This window comes from Salvelinus alpinus, chromosome 23, assembly GCF_045679555.1.
Source record: "Salvelinus alpinus chromosome 23, SLU_Salpinus.1, whole genome shotgun sequence".
In the NCBI taxonomy this organism is placed as follows: domain Eukaryota; kingdom Metazoa; phylum Chordata; class Actinopteri; order Salmoniformes; family Salmonidae; genus Salvelinus; species Salvelinus alpinus.
The window spans coordinates 9867664-9885343 of NC_092108.1; the positions used below are offsets into that span (position 1 = coordinate 9867664).

General features: G+C 42.2%; 1 protein-coding gene across 1 annotated transcript in view; it reads left to right on the top strand.

Annotated features, from left to right (window-relative positions):
* mfsd14a2 (major facilitator superfamily domain containing 14A2) overlaps positions 1–17680 on the top strand; it is a 42376-nt gene that overhangs the window by 17963 nt on the left and 6733 nt on the right. The window contains exons 6-9 of the mRNA XM_071360872.1: positions 1779–1997; positions 3606–3719; positions 14105–14176; positions 14324–14436. Coding sequence (XP_071216973.1) covers positions 1779–1997; positions 3606–3719; positions 14105–14176; positions 14324–14436 — 518 coding nt within the window. The remainder of the gene's footprint in view (positions 1–1778; positions 1998–3605; positions 3720–14104; positions 14177–14323; positions 14437–17680) is intronic.

The following is a 17680-nucleotide window of genomic DNA, read 5'->3' on the forward strand; positions in this document are numbered from 1 at the left end:
AAGGTCATGTGGTCTGATGAGACAAAAATAGAGCTTTTTGGTCTAAACTCCACTTGCCGTGTTTGGAGGAAGAAGAAGGATGAGTACAACCCCAAGAACACCATCCCAACCGTGAAGCATGGAGGTGGAAACATCATTCTTTGGGGATGCTTTTCTGCAAAGGGTACAGGACGACTGCACCGTGTTGAGGGGAGGATGGATGGGGCCATGTATCGCGAGATCTTGGCCAACAACCTCCTTCCCTCAGTAAGAGCATTGAAGTTGGGTCGTGGCTGGGTCTTCCAGCATGACAACGACCCAAAACACACAGCCAGGGCAACTAAGGAGTGGCTCCGTAAGAAGCATCTCAAGGTCCTGGAGTGGCCTAGCCAGTCTCCAGACCTGAACCCAATAGAAAATCTTTGGAGGGAGCTGAAAGTCCGTATTGCCCAGCGACAGCCCCGAAACCTGAAGGATCTGGAGAAGGTCTGTATGGAGGAGTGGGCCAAAATCCCTGCTGCAGTTTGTGCAAACCTGGTCAAGAACTACAGCAAACGTATGATCTCTGTAATTGCAAACAAAGGTTGCTGTACCAAATATTAAGTTCTGCTTTTCTGATGTATCAAATACTTATGTCATGCAATAAAATGCAAATTAATTACTTAAAAATCATACAATGTGATTTTCTGGATTTTTGTTTTAGATTCCGTCTCTCACAGTTGAAGTGTACCTATGATAAAAATTACAGACCTCTACATGCTTTGTAAGTAGGAAAACCTGCAAAATCGGCAGTGTATCAAATAATTGTTCTCCCCACTGTATATGCGACTCTGGGATGCTGACCTTCTAGGCAGAGTTGCAAAGAAAAAGTAATATCTCAGACTGGCCAATAAAAATAAAAGATTACGACGGGCAAAAGAACACCGACACTGGACAGAGGAACTCTGCCTAGAAGGCCAGCATCCCGGAGTCGCCTCTTCACTGTTGGCGTTGAGACTGGTGTTTTGTGGGGTCTATTTAATGAGACTGACAGTTGAGGACTTGTGAGCCGTCTGTTTCTCAAACTAGACACTCTAATGTACTTGTCCTCTTGCTCAGTTGTGCACCGGGGTCTCCCACTCTTTCTATTCTGGTTAGAGCCAGTTTGCGCTGTTCTGTGAAGGGAGTAGTACACATCGTTGTACGAGATCTTCAGTTTCTTGGCAGTTTCTCGCATGGAATAGCCTTCATTTCTCAGAACAAAAATAGACTGACGAGTTTCAGAAAGTTTTTTTTGTTTTTGGCCATTTTGAGCCTGTAATCGAATCCACAAATGCTGATGCTCCAAATACTCAACTAGTATATAGAAGGCCAGTTTTTTTTTATTGCTTCTTTAATCAGGACAACAGTTTTCAGGTGTGATAACTTAATTGCAAAAGGGTTTTCTAATGATCATTTGGCCTTTTCAAAATGATAAACTTGGATTAGCTAACACAATGTGCTATTGGAACACAGGAGTGATGGTTGCTGAAAATGAGCCTCTGTACGCCTATTTAGATATTCCATTAAAAAAATCTGCTGTTTCCAGCTACAATATCCATTTACAACATTAACAATGTCTGCACTGTATTTCTGATCAATTGATGTTATTTTAATGGACAATTTCTTTTGCTTTTCTTTAAAAAAACAAGGACGTTTCTAGGTGACCCCAAACTTTTGAACAATATATATACTCCTGATTTAAGAATGACTCCAGTTCTACCTCTCAGTTCTCCCTCTTCTCCTGTCTTCCCCTCTACCATTCCCCCCCCCCCCTTCAGGTGTCCGCTACCTTTGCAGCCAGCCTAGTGACGAGCCCGGCCATTGGAGCGTACCTGTCGGAGACGTACGGTGACACCCTGGTAGTGATCCTGGCTACGGCCATCGCCCTGCTGGACATCATTTTCATCCTGGTGGTCGTCCCCGAGTCGTTGCCTGAGAAGATGAGACCAGCCTCCTGGGGAGCACCCATCTCCTGGGAGCAGGCTGACCCCTTCGCTGTGAGTACTATATAGTATACTACCTCCTAGGAGCAGGCTGACCCCTTAGCTGTGAGTACTATATAGTATACTACCTCCTGGGAGCAGGCTGACCCCTTCGCTGTGAGTACTATACTATATAGTATACTACCTCCTAGGAGCAGGCTGACCCCTTCGCTGTGAGTACTATATAGTATACTACCTCCTAGGAGCAGGCTGACCCCTTCGCTGTGAGTACTATATAGTATACTACCTCCTAGGAGCAGGCTGACCCCTTCGCTGTGAGTACTATATAGTATACTACCTCCTAGGAGCAGGCTGACCCCTTCGCTGTGAGTACTATATAGTATACTACCTCCTAGGAGCAGGCTGACCCCTTCGCTGTGAGTACTATATAGTATACTACCTCCTAGGAGCAGGCTGACCCCTTCGCTGTGAGTACTATATAGTATACTACCTCCTAGGAGCAGGCTGACCCCTTCGCTGTGAGTACTATATAGTATACTACCTCCTGGGAGCAGGCTGACCCCTTCGCTGTGAGTACTATACTATATAGTATACTACCTCCTAGGAGCAGGCTGACCCCTTCGCTGTGAGTACTATACTATATAGTATACTACCTCCTAGGAGCAGGCTGACCCCTTCGCTGTGAGTACTATACTATATAGTACACTACCTCCTAGGAGCAGGCTGACCCCTTCGCTGTGAGTACTATACTATATAGTATACTACCTCCTGGGAGCAGGCTGACCCCTTCGCTGTGAGTACTATACTATATAGTATACTACCTCCTGGGAGCAGGCTGACCCCTTCGCTGTGAGTACTATACTATATAGTATACTACCTCCTAGGAGCAGGCTGACCCCTTCGCTGTGAGTACTATACTATATAGTATACTACCTCCTGGGAGCAGGCTGACCCCTTCGCTGTGAGTACTATACTATATAGTATACTACCTCCTAGGAGCAGGCTGACCCCTTCGCTGTGAGTACTATATAGTATACTACCTCCTGGGAGCAGGCTGACCCCTTCGCTGTGAGTACTATATAGTATACTACCTCCTAGGAGCAGGCTGACCCCTTTCCCTTCACATAATTTTCATTAGGAATGTAGTACAGTAAAAGTTATCAAATATAAATAGTAAAGTCCAGATACCCCCAAAAACTACTTAAGGAATACTTTTACTTTGGTACTGTACACCACTGCAATGTTGTCATTAGCTAGCAAAGTTAGTCTAAAATAGTTAGCAATGCTATCTCAAATCTCTCCTCAATATAAGCTAGATAGCCAACTGCATCTAAAGTCAATCTCGCGACATCAAAATGATGACAAGGTTTTCCTACTAATTATTTGCATTCTTTAGAATTGTCATTGTGTTTTCAAGCCATGGTAATGCTCCTTGGACGGAATCGTCATCAACGCCTAATGAGGATGCATTGAGTAGACTGCTCAGTTGGGCATCAGTAATAAAACGACCATTCAAGACAATATTGGTGCGACTATGAATTATGTAATTTTGCTGAATACCGTTCTGCCTGAGGGGAGCCTCCAACTCTAAGGAACAGGACAACCGATCTGTGTTTGACAACAAAATGTATCTGAATGTAATTTATTTTATGTCCCCTCCAGTCTCTGAGGAAGGTGGGCCAGGATTCCACGGTGCTTCTCATCTGCATCACAGTGTTCCTGTCTTACCTACCTGAGGCCGGACAATACTCCAGCTTCTTCCTCTATCTCAGACAGGTACTGACAACACCTAGACTCACCTCCTCCAGGGTTCTCCAACTGGTGGCCCGCATGTGATTTTTATTTGGCCCTCAAGTTTTCTGAGAAATAAAAATCTGGTTTTACAAAAAAAAAAAATATATATATATATATATATAGAAAAATTAGCAGTTGTAAAATAAAAAGACAGCGGTAAGATTTATATGGCATTTATGGGAGGTTTTCTACATATGACCATAATGGTGACCAAATTTTCCAGAACTTCTCAGTATTCTCATGCAGGTTAAAAGTGAGCTTTTTTTCTGGGGCTATAATAGCAGGAGCCTGAAAGCCACATCCTCGCCGACAGTATTTCAGGTGTGGACATCAACAGCAAAATAAATATTTTAACAAAATAGACAAGAGTATTAAACAGATGTTCAGAAGAGTCCGGATCAAATACAATGTTAGTCAAAATAAAGAAGTTATAGGTTTGGTGAAAGAGCATATTGTCTAAGATCTTCTGAATCTGTAAATGAACCTCCTCCCATTAAGACTGGATTCTGTTACAGTCCCAAAATACATGCGCAAAGGTGCCAGTATCTGGTTGACATTTTGAAACAAATGAAGGCAAACCGGTGTAAACTAGGTTCTAAATAATTTAGCTTATAGAGGTGGTTTTGGGGCAAGACCCTTTCACAGATAGCAGTCCAGTCCTCATCACCAAATGCACTCAATGTTTCTCTTCCAAAATATGTCTCAATGTGTCAGATTAAATCCCTCCGAGCAGTAGAATTTGAAATGTTTTTTTCAACCACAGTAATTTGAAAACATAGTTTACCCACTTTAATTAGGCAAGTCGGTTAAGAACAAATTCTTATTTATGTCAGCCTAGGTACAGTGGGTTAACTGCCTTGTTCAGGGGCAGAGCGACAGTTTTTTTTTTTTACCTTGTCAGCTCGGGGATTCGATCTTGCAACCTTTCGGTTACAAGTTACGCTCTAAACACTAGGCTACCTGCCGCCCTGCCCGATTTAAGGGAAATCGGTGACCAGAGTGATAAATGGTCTGGATTCTCTAAGTATCTCCTTGCATTTTTCCAAACTGAGTGTATTACATACTATAAAATGGTCAGGTAAGGCCTGCATTTTTTTCCACAATTATTGATAAATGGTAAAGAACATAACGCCCATGGATGACATGCTGTAGATTCCATCCCAATCCGAAGTGAGTCACGTCTGTCTAGGCACCAACAAGGGATTGATGTGAGCAGGCCAATGATATAGTAGAGCCCGCTCAAGTCCTTAGGCTTAATTAGTTTGGTTAATTTGATTCTAGGTTTCTTATTTATTCCAGATATATTTAGAGATACTGGACTTTAAAAATAAAATAAACACTTTTGGGAAGATTTGAGGGTATTTTCATCCATATTGGGTGAACCATTTAGACATTTCAGAACATTTTGTACTTTAGTCCCACCCCATTTTAGGGGACCAAAAGTATTGGGACAAATTCATTTGTGTATTAAAGTAGTCAAAAGTTTAGTATTTGATCCCATATTCATAGCACACAATGACTACGTCAAGCTTGTGACTCTACACATTTGTTGGATGCAGTTGCTGTTTGTTTTGGTGGTTTCAGATTATATTGTGCCCAATAGAAATGAATGGTAAATAATGTATTGTCATTTTGGAGTCACCTTTATTGTCAATAAGAATAGAATATGTTTCTAAACACTTCTACATTAATGTGGACGCTACCATGATTACAGATAATCCTGAATCGTGATGAGTGAGAGAGTAGAAGATCATAACCCCAAAACATGCGAATCCTCTCACCATTACAATAACAGAGGAGGTTATCATTTTTGCGGGGGTATGATGTTTGTGTGTCTAACTTTCTCACTCATAATTATTCACGATTCATTTAGGATGATCTGTAATCATGGTAAGATCCGCATCAAACCAACTCCTAGCCACAACCCTCTAACATCTAGCCTCGACCCCTATTTTGGTGGGTAGATTCAGTGATGCATCAGCACATTTTATAGTGGAGAGAAGTCCATTCTTCCCACGCAGGAAAGTTCAGAGTACAAAAATAATACAATGTGGTCTGCTTCATATCTGTGAATTCACTGGCTGTGGGGAGTTCCAATGGCAGGCCTCTGAACAAACTCCTTAGAATGTGGCCAAGTAGGGCTACTGTTTTTATAGTGTCAACAACATGGTCTGGTATGTCTCCAGTTAACTACAGTTAGCGAACTAGTCAGCCAGCAGGGCTCAACACTGCGACCCCCAAACTCTCGCATATGTCACACTGCCCTTTGACATGGCAGTGTGACACCAGTTTATTTATTTATTGGTCGTAGGTTGCCAGTGAAATATATGTAGCTGGTTGCATTCGTTTTTGTTCACAATTTTACTTTTTGTTTTTTATTCAAACAGCAATGGGTACGCAAGCCAGGTATTCAAAGTTCGGTTCGAAGTGTTGGTTGAGTCTTGGATATTCCCAATCCAGTAGTGCTGTTTTGAATGAACATCTCTAAAGGCTTTCCCAAATAAATGTTGCCTGCAAAGTAGGCCAACCTGGCAGAATTATATCGTGATCATTTGTATTAATCGGATGGCATTTGTTTTGCAAACTCTGCTATCACATGTAGCCTAAATTGTACAGTGCTAGCCAAACACAACGGTCATTTGCTAGGCGCACAATTGAGTTAAAGGGCAACCACACCATCTGTGTTGTATTGTTCCCAGACCTGAAAATAGTCTCCTGAAGCATTGTTGTGAACTTAGAACTTACATTTTTGTAATATTTTTTTTGTGTGTGAATACATGGGTAAAAAATAGGATGACTCGGAAACCTGGAAAAATAAAACAATAAAACAATAAAACCCTCTTCGAGATTGAGCAAAGGTTTTATTTTAATACCTCCAAACAATCAATGTGTAAGATGGTGCCGACAGACATGGCAGCTCTGCTTCTAGCTCCTAAGCAACTTTGCAGTATTTTGTTGTGTTATTTCTTACAAAAAACATTCTGGGCTAGTAATGTGTTAATACATACAGCTGGAAATACCTTTTGGATATCAGAGTGGTGGTAACTCACCAGCATTACAACAAGGAATTCTCCCGATACTCTGACGGCCCTCAATGAACTACACTGGACTTCATGCAAACTGGAAACCACATCTCCTGAGGCCACATTTATTGTAGCTGACGATTTTAATAAAGCAAATATGGGGAAAAAGCTACGGAAGTTTTATCAACACATTGACTGTAGTAGTACTTTCTTATGAAAAACACTAAACCACTGCTACTCACCTTTTTCGAGATGCCTACAAGGCCTCCCCCGCCCTCCCTTTGGCAAGTCAGATCACGACTTGCTCCGCCCTTCCTATAGGCAGAAACTCGAACAGGAAGTACCTGTGCTAAGGACTATTCAACGCTGGTCTGACCAATCAGAATCCACGCCTCAAGATTGTTTTGATCACGCTGACTGGGATATGTTCCAGGTAGTCTCTGAGAATAACATTGATGAATACACGGACATGGTGACTGAGTTCATCAGGAAGTATATAGGGGATGTTGTTCCCACTGTGACTATTAAAACCTACCCAAACCAGAAACCGTGGCTAGATGGCAGCATTCGTGCCAAACTGAAAGCATTTAACCATGGCAAGGTGACTGGGAATATGGCAGAATACAAACTGTAGTTATTCATTCCGTAAGGCAATCAAACAGGCAAATTGTCCGTACAGAGACAGTGGAGTCGCAAAATAACGGCTCCGAGATGTATGTGGCGGGGTCTACAGACCATCACAGATTACAAATGGAAAACGATCTATGTCGCGGACACAGTCTTGCTCCCAGACAAGCTAAACCACTTCGCCCGCTTTGAGGATAACACAGTGCCACCGACGCGGCCCGCTCCCAAGGACTGTGGGCTCTCGTTTTCCGTGGCCAACGTGAGTAAGACATTTAAATGCGTTAACCCCCGCAAGACTGCCGGCCCAGATGGCATTCCTAGTCGCGTCCTCAGACCAGCTGGCTGGAGTGTTTACAGACATATTCAATCTCTCCCTATCGCAGTCTGCTGACCCCACTTGCTTCAAGATGTCCACCATTGTTCCTCTACCCAAGAAAGCAAAGGTAAATGACTATCGCCCCGTAGCACTCACTTCTGTCATCATGAAGTGCTTTGAGAGGCTAGTTAAGGATCATATCACCTCTACCTTACACCCTAGACCCACTTCCATTTCCAGTTCACCCACGACTGCGTGGCCACGCACGTCTCCAACTCAATCATCAAGTTTGCAGACTACACAACAGTAGTAGGCCTGATTAGGCAAGATATTTACTCTGAGCTGCTCTTCGATAAATGGGTTGAATATGGAAGACTGGTTTGCCCAGCAGAGATCGCCATTGTCCTTTTGAAGAATCTTTCTGATCGTAGTGTTGTAGAGCGGATACGTTAAAGTACCCTGTCGATCTTAGGAGATTGTCTGTCCTTTCCTAGGCCACGTACGTTTACAGCTGCAGCTGATAACTCTACGTCTCGGATGTATCACTTCTTCTTTAGTGAATAATAGTTCAAAGTTCATACCAAGTTGCCATAATCAGCTCGTGCTGTATTCTGACTGGTCTAGTCGGAATTCATCGTCAACTCCACGTGATCTGGTCTCATGTAAATTTCGTTAGAGTAGTTGTTCAACCACACACAACCACAGCTCACGCTGGGGTTTGCTTAGTCTAACGTGAATTGGGTCACGGGGGCTTTTATACTGGGGAAGAGAAGGGCGTGTTTCATCCCTCTCCAACCAATGTCTGTTCACTTGGGTGTGGCCACTGAGTGAGCATAAGTTTACTTATGAAAACAATTCTCTCATTTAGAAGCTAAAATCACATTTCATCTTCTCACATAGTTTCATATTTAAATTGCACAATAATTCCATGTGAATCTGATAACTAGAATGTGTAGACTTCCAAGATACAATTTCTCTCATATCAGATATGTCCCAGACACCAACTGATCTGACATCATTTTCTTTAAGTACCAAAGGACACTTTCAACTGGTTGAGACAGGGAAATATTGTTCCATTCCCCAACCTTGTGATGTTACCATACTTTCTCTGTGGTAACACAGGGCTTTCCAAGAGTCCATTCTGTAGAGTGGAGAGAAAAGGGGGAAAGGTTATTTATGGGGGGGTCATAAACCTCACCCAACAGGGCAATGTCATGACAAGAGGGTGGTGCGGTCTGCCTAACGCATCACAGGGAGCACACTGTCTGCCCTCCAGAACACCTACAGCACCCGATGTCAAAGGAAGGCCGAAAAGATCATCAAGGACATCAACCACCCGAGCCACGGCCTGTTCACCCCGCTATCATTCAGAAAGTGAGGTCAGTACAGGTGCATCACAGCTGGGACAGAGAGACTGAACAGCTTCTGTCTCAAGGCCATCAGACTGTTATATAGCCATCGCCAACCAGCTACCACCCAGTTACACAACCCTGCACCTGAAAAACAACCAACCTCAGCCATTAGACTGTTATATAGAGCTCACTAGCTGGCTACCACTTGGTTACTCAAGACTGCACCTTCGAGGCTGCTACCCTTTTGTACATAGACATGGAATCACTGGTCACTTTAATAATGTTTACATACTGCTTTACTCATTTCATATACATGTATATGCTGTATTCTATTCTACTGTATTTTAGTCAAAGCCACTCCGACATTGCTCGTCCTAATATTTATATATTTGTTAATTTCATTCTTTTACTTTTAGATGTGTGTGTATTGTTGTGAATTGTTAGATACTACTGCATTGTTGGAGCTAGGAACACAAGCATTTCACTACACCCGCAATAACATCTACTAAATATGTGTATGTGACCAATAAGATTTGATTTGTAAATATGATATCATCAAGTTAAAATGTTATTTGTGTATGGAGTACAGGAGGCTGCTAAGGGGAGGACTGCTCATAATAATGGCTGCAATGGAATGGTATTGAAACACCTGCATTGCATGCTGTTTGGGGTTTTTAGGCTGGGTTTCTCTACAGCACTTTGATATATCAGCTGATGTACGAAGGGCTATATAAATACATTTGATTTGACTTGATTGATACCATCCCGTTAATTCCATTCCAACCATGACTATGAGCCCTGTCCTCCCCAATTAAGAGTCCACCTGTCGTATTGCTCAGTCCATAAATTTAAAGAGGACATTTAAATGATGCGCGCATCAGCCACTTTCCTGGATGATTTTCATTCTGGCCTGTAGCTTTGGCCAAGTGTACACCTGGCAACCGTGTCAGTGTGCACTGCGCCCGGCCCGCCACAGGTGTCGCTAGTACGCGATGGGACAAGGACATCCCTGCTGGCCAAACCCTCCCCTAACCCGGACAACGCTTTACCAATTGTGCGCTGCCCCATGGGTCTCCCGGGTCGCGTCCAGGCTGCGACAGAGCTTGGACTCGAACCCAGAATCTCTAGTGGCACAGCCAGCATTGCTATGCAGTGCCTTAGACCACTGCTCCACTCGGAAGGCCCCGCTCCGGGCAAATTTACCTGAGTGTCAAGCCCTGCAAGGGCCTACATATTTTAAAGATGGCTAGTCATTTGTTAGCCTGGTTCTGTATGGAATACAGGTACATTATAGGACAGGTCAATATCATAAACAATGTGTGCAGCCAAATGTGCTGCTGCAATCAACTGAAATAGTTGGTAGCACCAGTGCCACCAGTGGAAAAAGTTAGTCTAGACCCCTGGGCCAGTCTGATTCTCTCACACTGTCCCGAATGGCACCCTAATTCCCTACATAGTGCACTATTTTTGACCAGAACACTATGTAGGGAATTAGGGTGCCATGTGGGACATAAACCACTGACTGACTGACAAATTAGATCCACTACCAGTAAACACTGAAAAGGCCCTTTTTTTGTGTTATTGAAGGACTACAGTAGTTAACAAAACACCAGTCACAGCCTCTCTCTGGTGTGTTCAAGCTTGTGAGGAGGAGTGTGAAGAATGTGGAGAGAATTCTTCTGGAGAGACTTGTCATATAATTGTCTGTTTGTCTGCTGAATGTGTTATGACAGTTGGAACTCAATTCGAGTCGTTGTTTGCAAACTAGTATCACTGCCCACATAGAAATATTTATTTTTGTGAAAACTGGAAGCATCTCCCAGTGAGGGGGGGAGTTTTAGCCCTTTCCCTGAATCCAAAATCAACAGTGCCTAGGAGGTAGGGATTCAGGGTCTGTGTATGTGAGCGTTTTGTCCGTCTACGCCTTCAGAAAGTATTCACACCCCTTCACTTATTCCTATGTTGTGTTACAGCCTGAATTTAAAATCGTTTAAATTGAGATGTTTGTGTCACTGGCTTACAAACTACCCAATCATGTCAAACGGCGGAATTATGTTTTTAGAAAGATTTCCAAAAATGAAAAGCTGAAACATCTGGAGTCAATAAGTCCAGTATTCAATAAGTATCCAACCCATTCCTTATGGCAAGCCTAAATAAATAAGTTCAGGAGAAAAACAATGTGCTTAACAAGTTACAGGTTGCATGGACTCACTGTGTGCAATAGTGTAGTGTTGAACATGATTTTTTTGAAAGACTACCTCATCTCTGTACATATACAATTTATCTGTAAGGTCCCTCATTCGAACAGTGAATTTCAAACACAGATTCAACCACAAAGACCAGGGAGGTTTTCAAATGTCTCACAAGGAAGGGAACCTATTGGTAGATGGGTAAAAATTTAATAATATCACTTTGAGCATGGTGAAGTTCTTAATTACACCTTGGATGGTGTATCAATACACCCAGTCACTACAAAGATACAGGCGTCCTTCCTAACTCCGTTGCCGGAGAAGAAGGAAGGAAACTGTTCAGGGATTTCACCATGAGGCCAATGGTGACTTTAAAACAGTTAAGTGTTTAATGGCTGTGATAGGAGAAACCTGAGGATGCATCAACAACATTGTAGTTACTCCACAATACTAACCTAAATGACAGAGTGAAAAGAAGGAAGCCTGTACAGAGTAAAAATATTGCTAAAATATGTATCCTGTTTGCAACAAGGCAATAAAGTAAAACTGCAAAAAATTGTGGGAAAGAAATAAACGTTGTCTTAAATACGAAGTGTTATGTTTGGGGCAATCCAATACAACACATCACTGAATACCACTCTTCGTGTTTTCAAGCTAGTGGTGGCTGCATCATGTTATGAGTATGCTTGTAATCTTTAAGGACTGGGGAGTTTCAGGATAAAAAAGAAACAGAATGGAGTTAAGCTAAGGGACACAGGATGCACTTCCTGACAGCCGAAAAAAGGTGCCGCCAGCGGGTTGGGTGCCGCTGGTGAAATCTTATCTTGACCCGGTACAGCCTCAGAGGAATGGCAACTCCAAGGAGACTGGTCCTCCCAGGTTTTCTCCATTGGGCCCGACTAATAGGGAGTTTTTGCTCCTGGCCGCCGTATTAAGCAAAATCCTAGAGGAAAACCTGGTTCAGTCTGCTTTCCACCAGACACTGCGAGATTAATTCACCTTTCAGAAGGAAAATAACCCTAAACACAAGACCATATATATATCACACACTGATGTTGCTTACCAAGACGACATTGAATGTTCTTGAGTGGCCTAGTTATAGTTTTGACTTAAATCGTCTTGAAAAATCTATGGCAAGACTTAAATGGCTGTCTAGCAATGATCAACAACCAACTTGACAGCTTGAAGAATTTTTAAAAGAATAATATGCAAATATTGTACAATCCAGGTGTGCAAGGCTCTTAGTGTTTTCACACTTGGTCACTTTCAGACAATGTTGTGAACCCAGTGCGGTTCGCTTAAGTCTTTGTGCAGTGTGAACACTCCAAAGGAACTCGGACCCCTCAAAAGAGCCCCTGAATCAAACCGAACTGAGGCCGAGAGCTGGTCCGAGTTCAGTTCGCTTGATTCCGGGACCCGGTTCCCTTTTTTAGGACAATGTGAACACAAAGCTCCCAGTGTTCGCTTGTCATTTTTTTTCTTCACCACACACTAGACTACTGCAACACCGTTTTCCCCTGCCAATACCCCTCACATTGGTGCCACAAAACAGAGATGATGTGCATGTTTGCAGAGAAACGTGTTGTTTTTGAACATTGATTAGCGTTTGTCAAAGGATGCCATTACAAAATGTGTGTAGAGTTTTGTACTGACACAATGTTCAGATTTATTTGTTTGCCATATGTGATCTATAGGCAAAGCGCTTCATAAGCTTTTTATTGATTGTGGGGTTTGTATAGTGTAGATTTAGTCACAACACAGGGTACAAAATCAACGTCAGCTCTTAAAGGGGCAGTAGCCTATAATGTTTGGGGGGGGGGGGGGGAATTACAGCATTATTTAATCTTCAGTATTCTTCTGCTATTTATTCTATTACCAATTAATATTTACATGTTAATATTATATTCTGATTTTAATTGTCATCTTTCCAAGGTGCATTATGCAGAAATCGCTCCGTCATTTCCTGGTTGCAAAACATCTAATGTTTCGCATAGTTTCAGTTTTCAGTTTCGCCAAATTAAGGCAATATAGTGTAGAGAATCATTGTACCATTTAAATCGCTGTGAAATATATTTTCCATAACCAAAAATATTGTGTTTTCAGCTGTTTTGAGGCTGGTGTACAAAACCAAATGTAAAAGATGCAGAAACGGAAGCATAGAAATGGCGCACATAGAACAGATCTACTGCTTCTTAGACTTGCTTTCAGTGAGTGACTGATCTGTAACTCACATTTCTGTGTATTTGGTCAGGTCACCCAAAAAGTTACGCATTGCAGATTTAACTAAATGCAATCTATTAGCTTCCGAAATGTAAGTACACTGTATCTAGCTGTCCGATAACACGTTCTGATGGAATTGTTTGTCTTCACTTTATTAAAACCCAGAGTGCATTGAGTGAATGTTCCAAAAGTAGCAATGTGATTGCAAAGTGGACTGAGGCCACAAAATAGGTGAAGTGAACTGGCAAAAGAGTATAGTCCTCATTTGAAAGGGCAGTGTGAATACAAAGAGAACAGAGTTCTCAATCCAAGTTATTTTGCTTTTACCCCAGAGTATGCTTTAAAGAGGACTGAGATCGGTTCTTTTTAAAGAGGACTATATGTTAAAACACCCTTAGACTTACCCAGGAAGACTCAGTTGTAACTGCTGCCAAAGGTGATTCTAACATGTTGACTCAGGTGTGAATAATTGTCGATTTGATTTCTGTATTTTATTTTCAATAAATGCCTAAGCATGTTTTCACTTTGTCATTATGGGGGTATTGTGTGAATTCAAGCTGTAAAATAACCCTTGGACCTATTTCACATTGTTATGAATACCCCCCCAGGTCTCTAACCTGTATCTTCCCGCCCCCCCCAGGTACAAAGGTTCAGTTCAGAGACAGTAGCTGCCTTCATAGCTGTGGTGGGCATCCTCTCCATTGTTGCTCAGGTTGGTGACTTTTGACACTCGTTGTGTTTTAAAAAAATACTTTTAGTATCGATATTCTGCCTCGCAATAGGTCCCAGAGACAGAGTTGACATATCTGTACTGATTGGCTGATTTTTGTTGGACTACCTGCTATGTTCCCTTTGTCAGACGATGGTTCTGGGGATTCTGATGCGCTCCATAGGGAATAAGAACACTATCCTACTGGGCCTGGGCTTCCAGATTCTACAGCTGGCCTGGTACGGCTTCGGATCACAACCATGGTCAGTACCAACTACCTACTATCGAATATACTAACCCTGGTATGGCTTCGGATCACAACCATGGTCAGTACCAACTACCTACTATCGAATATACGAACCCTGGTATGGCTTCGGATCACAACCATGGTCAGTACCAACTACCTACTATCGAATATACGAACCCTGGTATGGCTTCGGATCACAACCATGGTCAGTACCAACTACCTACTATCGAATATACGAACCCTGGTATGGCTTCGGATCACAACCATGGTCAGTACCAACTACCTACTATCGAATATACGAACCCTGGTATGGCTTCGGATCACAACCATGGTCAGTACCAACTACCTACTATCGAATATACTAACCCTGGTATGGCTTTGGATCACAACCATGGTCAGTACCAACTACCTACTATCGAATATACGAACCCTGGTATGGCTTCGGATCACAACCATGGTCAGTACCAACTACCTACTATCGAATATACTAACCCTGGTATGGCTTCAGATCACAACCATGGTCATTACTAACTACCTTTAATATACTATCACTAACCCTGACATACTGGTCACAACTAACCCTGACCTCCACCCTGACCCTAACATACTGTAATAAAAATACATTTTATTTATTTTTTCTTCTTCCTGGGGTCATTTCATGTTTTTATGTGAGCTATTGCTGTTCCAGCAGGAAGAAATGTGTCCGGTATGACGTGGCATTGCGATAACGCCGCTCTCACTACACTGGAAGTTTATAGGAATACGACTTTAAGAACGCAGAAAAATTATCATACATGTCAGATTTCAATACTGGCCAAGTCATAATGCTGGAGGTTGTCTTCTCTCCAATGAGACATTGATCATATTTTTTTTGTATATTCCTACCTCGAAGTGTTTTTATTTAACAGAGGGTCTTAACACATTTTTCCTATTTGTCTGCCTCTTCAGTCCAGGGTGCATTGCATGGTAACCGTTGTAAATGTCAGACCCCACTCTGTGAGGCACTTCGATCTGCAGGTTGAACAAGTACATTAGTGTCTAGTTTGAGAAACGAATGCCTCAAGTCCTCAAGCTTCATTAAATAGAACCCGCAAAACACCAGTCTCAACGTCAACAGTGAAGAGGCGACTCCAGGATGCTGGCCTTCTAGGCAGAGATCTTCTGTCCAGTGTCTGTGTTCTTTTGCCCATCTTAATGTTTAATTTTTATTGGCCAGTCTGAGATATGGCTTTTTCTTTGCAACTCTGCCTAGAAGGCCAGCGTCCTGGAGTCGCCTCTTCACTGTTGACGTTGAGACTGGTGTTTTGCGGGTACTATTTAATGAAGCTGCCAGTTGAGGACTTGTGAGGCGTCTGTTTCTCAAACTAGACACTTTAATGTACATGTCCTCTTGCTCAGTTGTGCACCGGTGCTTCCCACTCTTTCTATTCTGGTTAGAGCCAGTTTGCGCTGTTCTGTGAACGGAGTAGTACACAGCGTTTTATCAGATCTTCAGTTTCTTGGCAATTTCTTGCATGGAATAGCCTTCATTTCTCAGATCAAGAATAGACTGATGAGTTTCAGAAGAAAGTAGTTTGTTTCTGGCCATTTTGAGCCTGTAATCGAACCTACAGATGCTCATGCTCCAGATACTCAACTAGTCTAAAGAAGGCCAGTTGTATTGCTTCTTTAATCAACACAACAGTTTTCAGCTGCGCTAACTTAATTGCAAAAGGGTTTCTACTGATCAATTAGCCTTTTAAAATGATCAACTTGGATTCGCTAACACAACGTGCCATTGGAACACAGGAGTGATGGTGCTGATGACGGTCATTTGTTCTACTGTCTGAAAAGGTACAGAACTGATGCAGCACTTTTTTTAAATTGTAAAGTTCTCAATTGTCTCTATGGACATGTTACTGTAGCTGTGTTCTATGTCTGTAAAGGGTTGCGGTAGAAGTTTAAGTTAAAATGCCCTTGAAGCCGGTGTTTGGAGGATTCGTCTCGGGCCGCAAAACCATGCCAATATATCCTCCAAACATCGGTTTCGAGGGTATTATCACTTCTATAACAGGTTACCAACGTATTCAAATAATGTTTGACATTACATTGACATAATATTTTCATAAACATTATTTTGATGGATTTATTCATACGATTTCATCCTTCAGCGAGATATTGTCCCGACGCACATTTTAGGTTGCTATCCAAGCCGGCTGGTCGTTCGTTCTATCGGTTTGGTTGCCAGACGTGACGCAGTCGTTCAGTTCTTTTTGTTCTGTATTTATGGACACAACCCAGGCGTTCATTCTAAATGTTCCATTGTCATACTGGCTCACATTGCCATAAGTTCTAATTCCTTGCTTGCTAGCTAGCCAACTACGGCTAACTTATTCACATCAGCCAGTGCAGCCAGAATAACAACAAAGTAGCTACATTTGTCTTTTTAAGCAGTTTCTAGTGACATTCATTTGGATACATTCATAACAATGAGCTAATGAAGCGCGATTTTACCTGGCATAGAAAATGTACTCTCTTATGACTCTGTTGTTCTGAGGAACTAGCCAACAACACAGCTAACACAGTAATTTCAAACTGAAGCTGCAATGACGTTTTAGTTTAATTTTACCTGTTTTCTAATGACATTTCTTTGTATATATCCATAAAAATTATGCCGGCTGATTCATGATTTCGACTGGCTAAGAAACGCTGCCTGCCTGTCTTTCTTCCCAACTCCTGACACTTTCATTACTATTGGACAGCTGGAGATTGAATTTGAATATTAAAACGATGTTGCAAATGTCAGAGGCAGACCGCAAGGTTTCTACAAATCTCCGCTGTTGAAAACCAAATGCTACTCTAAAAGCAATGGGAGATAATGTCTAGATGCTTTTCATAGTGGAGATCAAGTTTATACATTGCCTGGCTGGGCTGATGACAGTGGATTGCGCAGTGAGATAGAACAGAGTAAATAGGCATTTCGAAGTCATAGCTTTAGCCGGTGGTAACTTGTGGAATAGACACCGGCTGGAATGCGGTTTTAACCAATCACCATCCAGGATTAGACCCACTAGTTGTATACAATTTAATTGCCCAGCCCTAGCGGTCATACATATGTAATAGGACCATTATTCTGCATTGTAAATTGATAAATGGCTGGGTTTTTTTAAATGTCAAGCAAAAATGTTCACATCCCTAGTGTGTAAAAACGTTTGCTAGCTAGCTACCCAGCACATAGAGCATTGCATTGTGGGTTTTGTAGTAGACTTGAGCTGCAACAG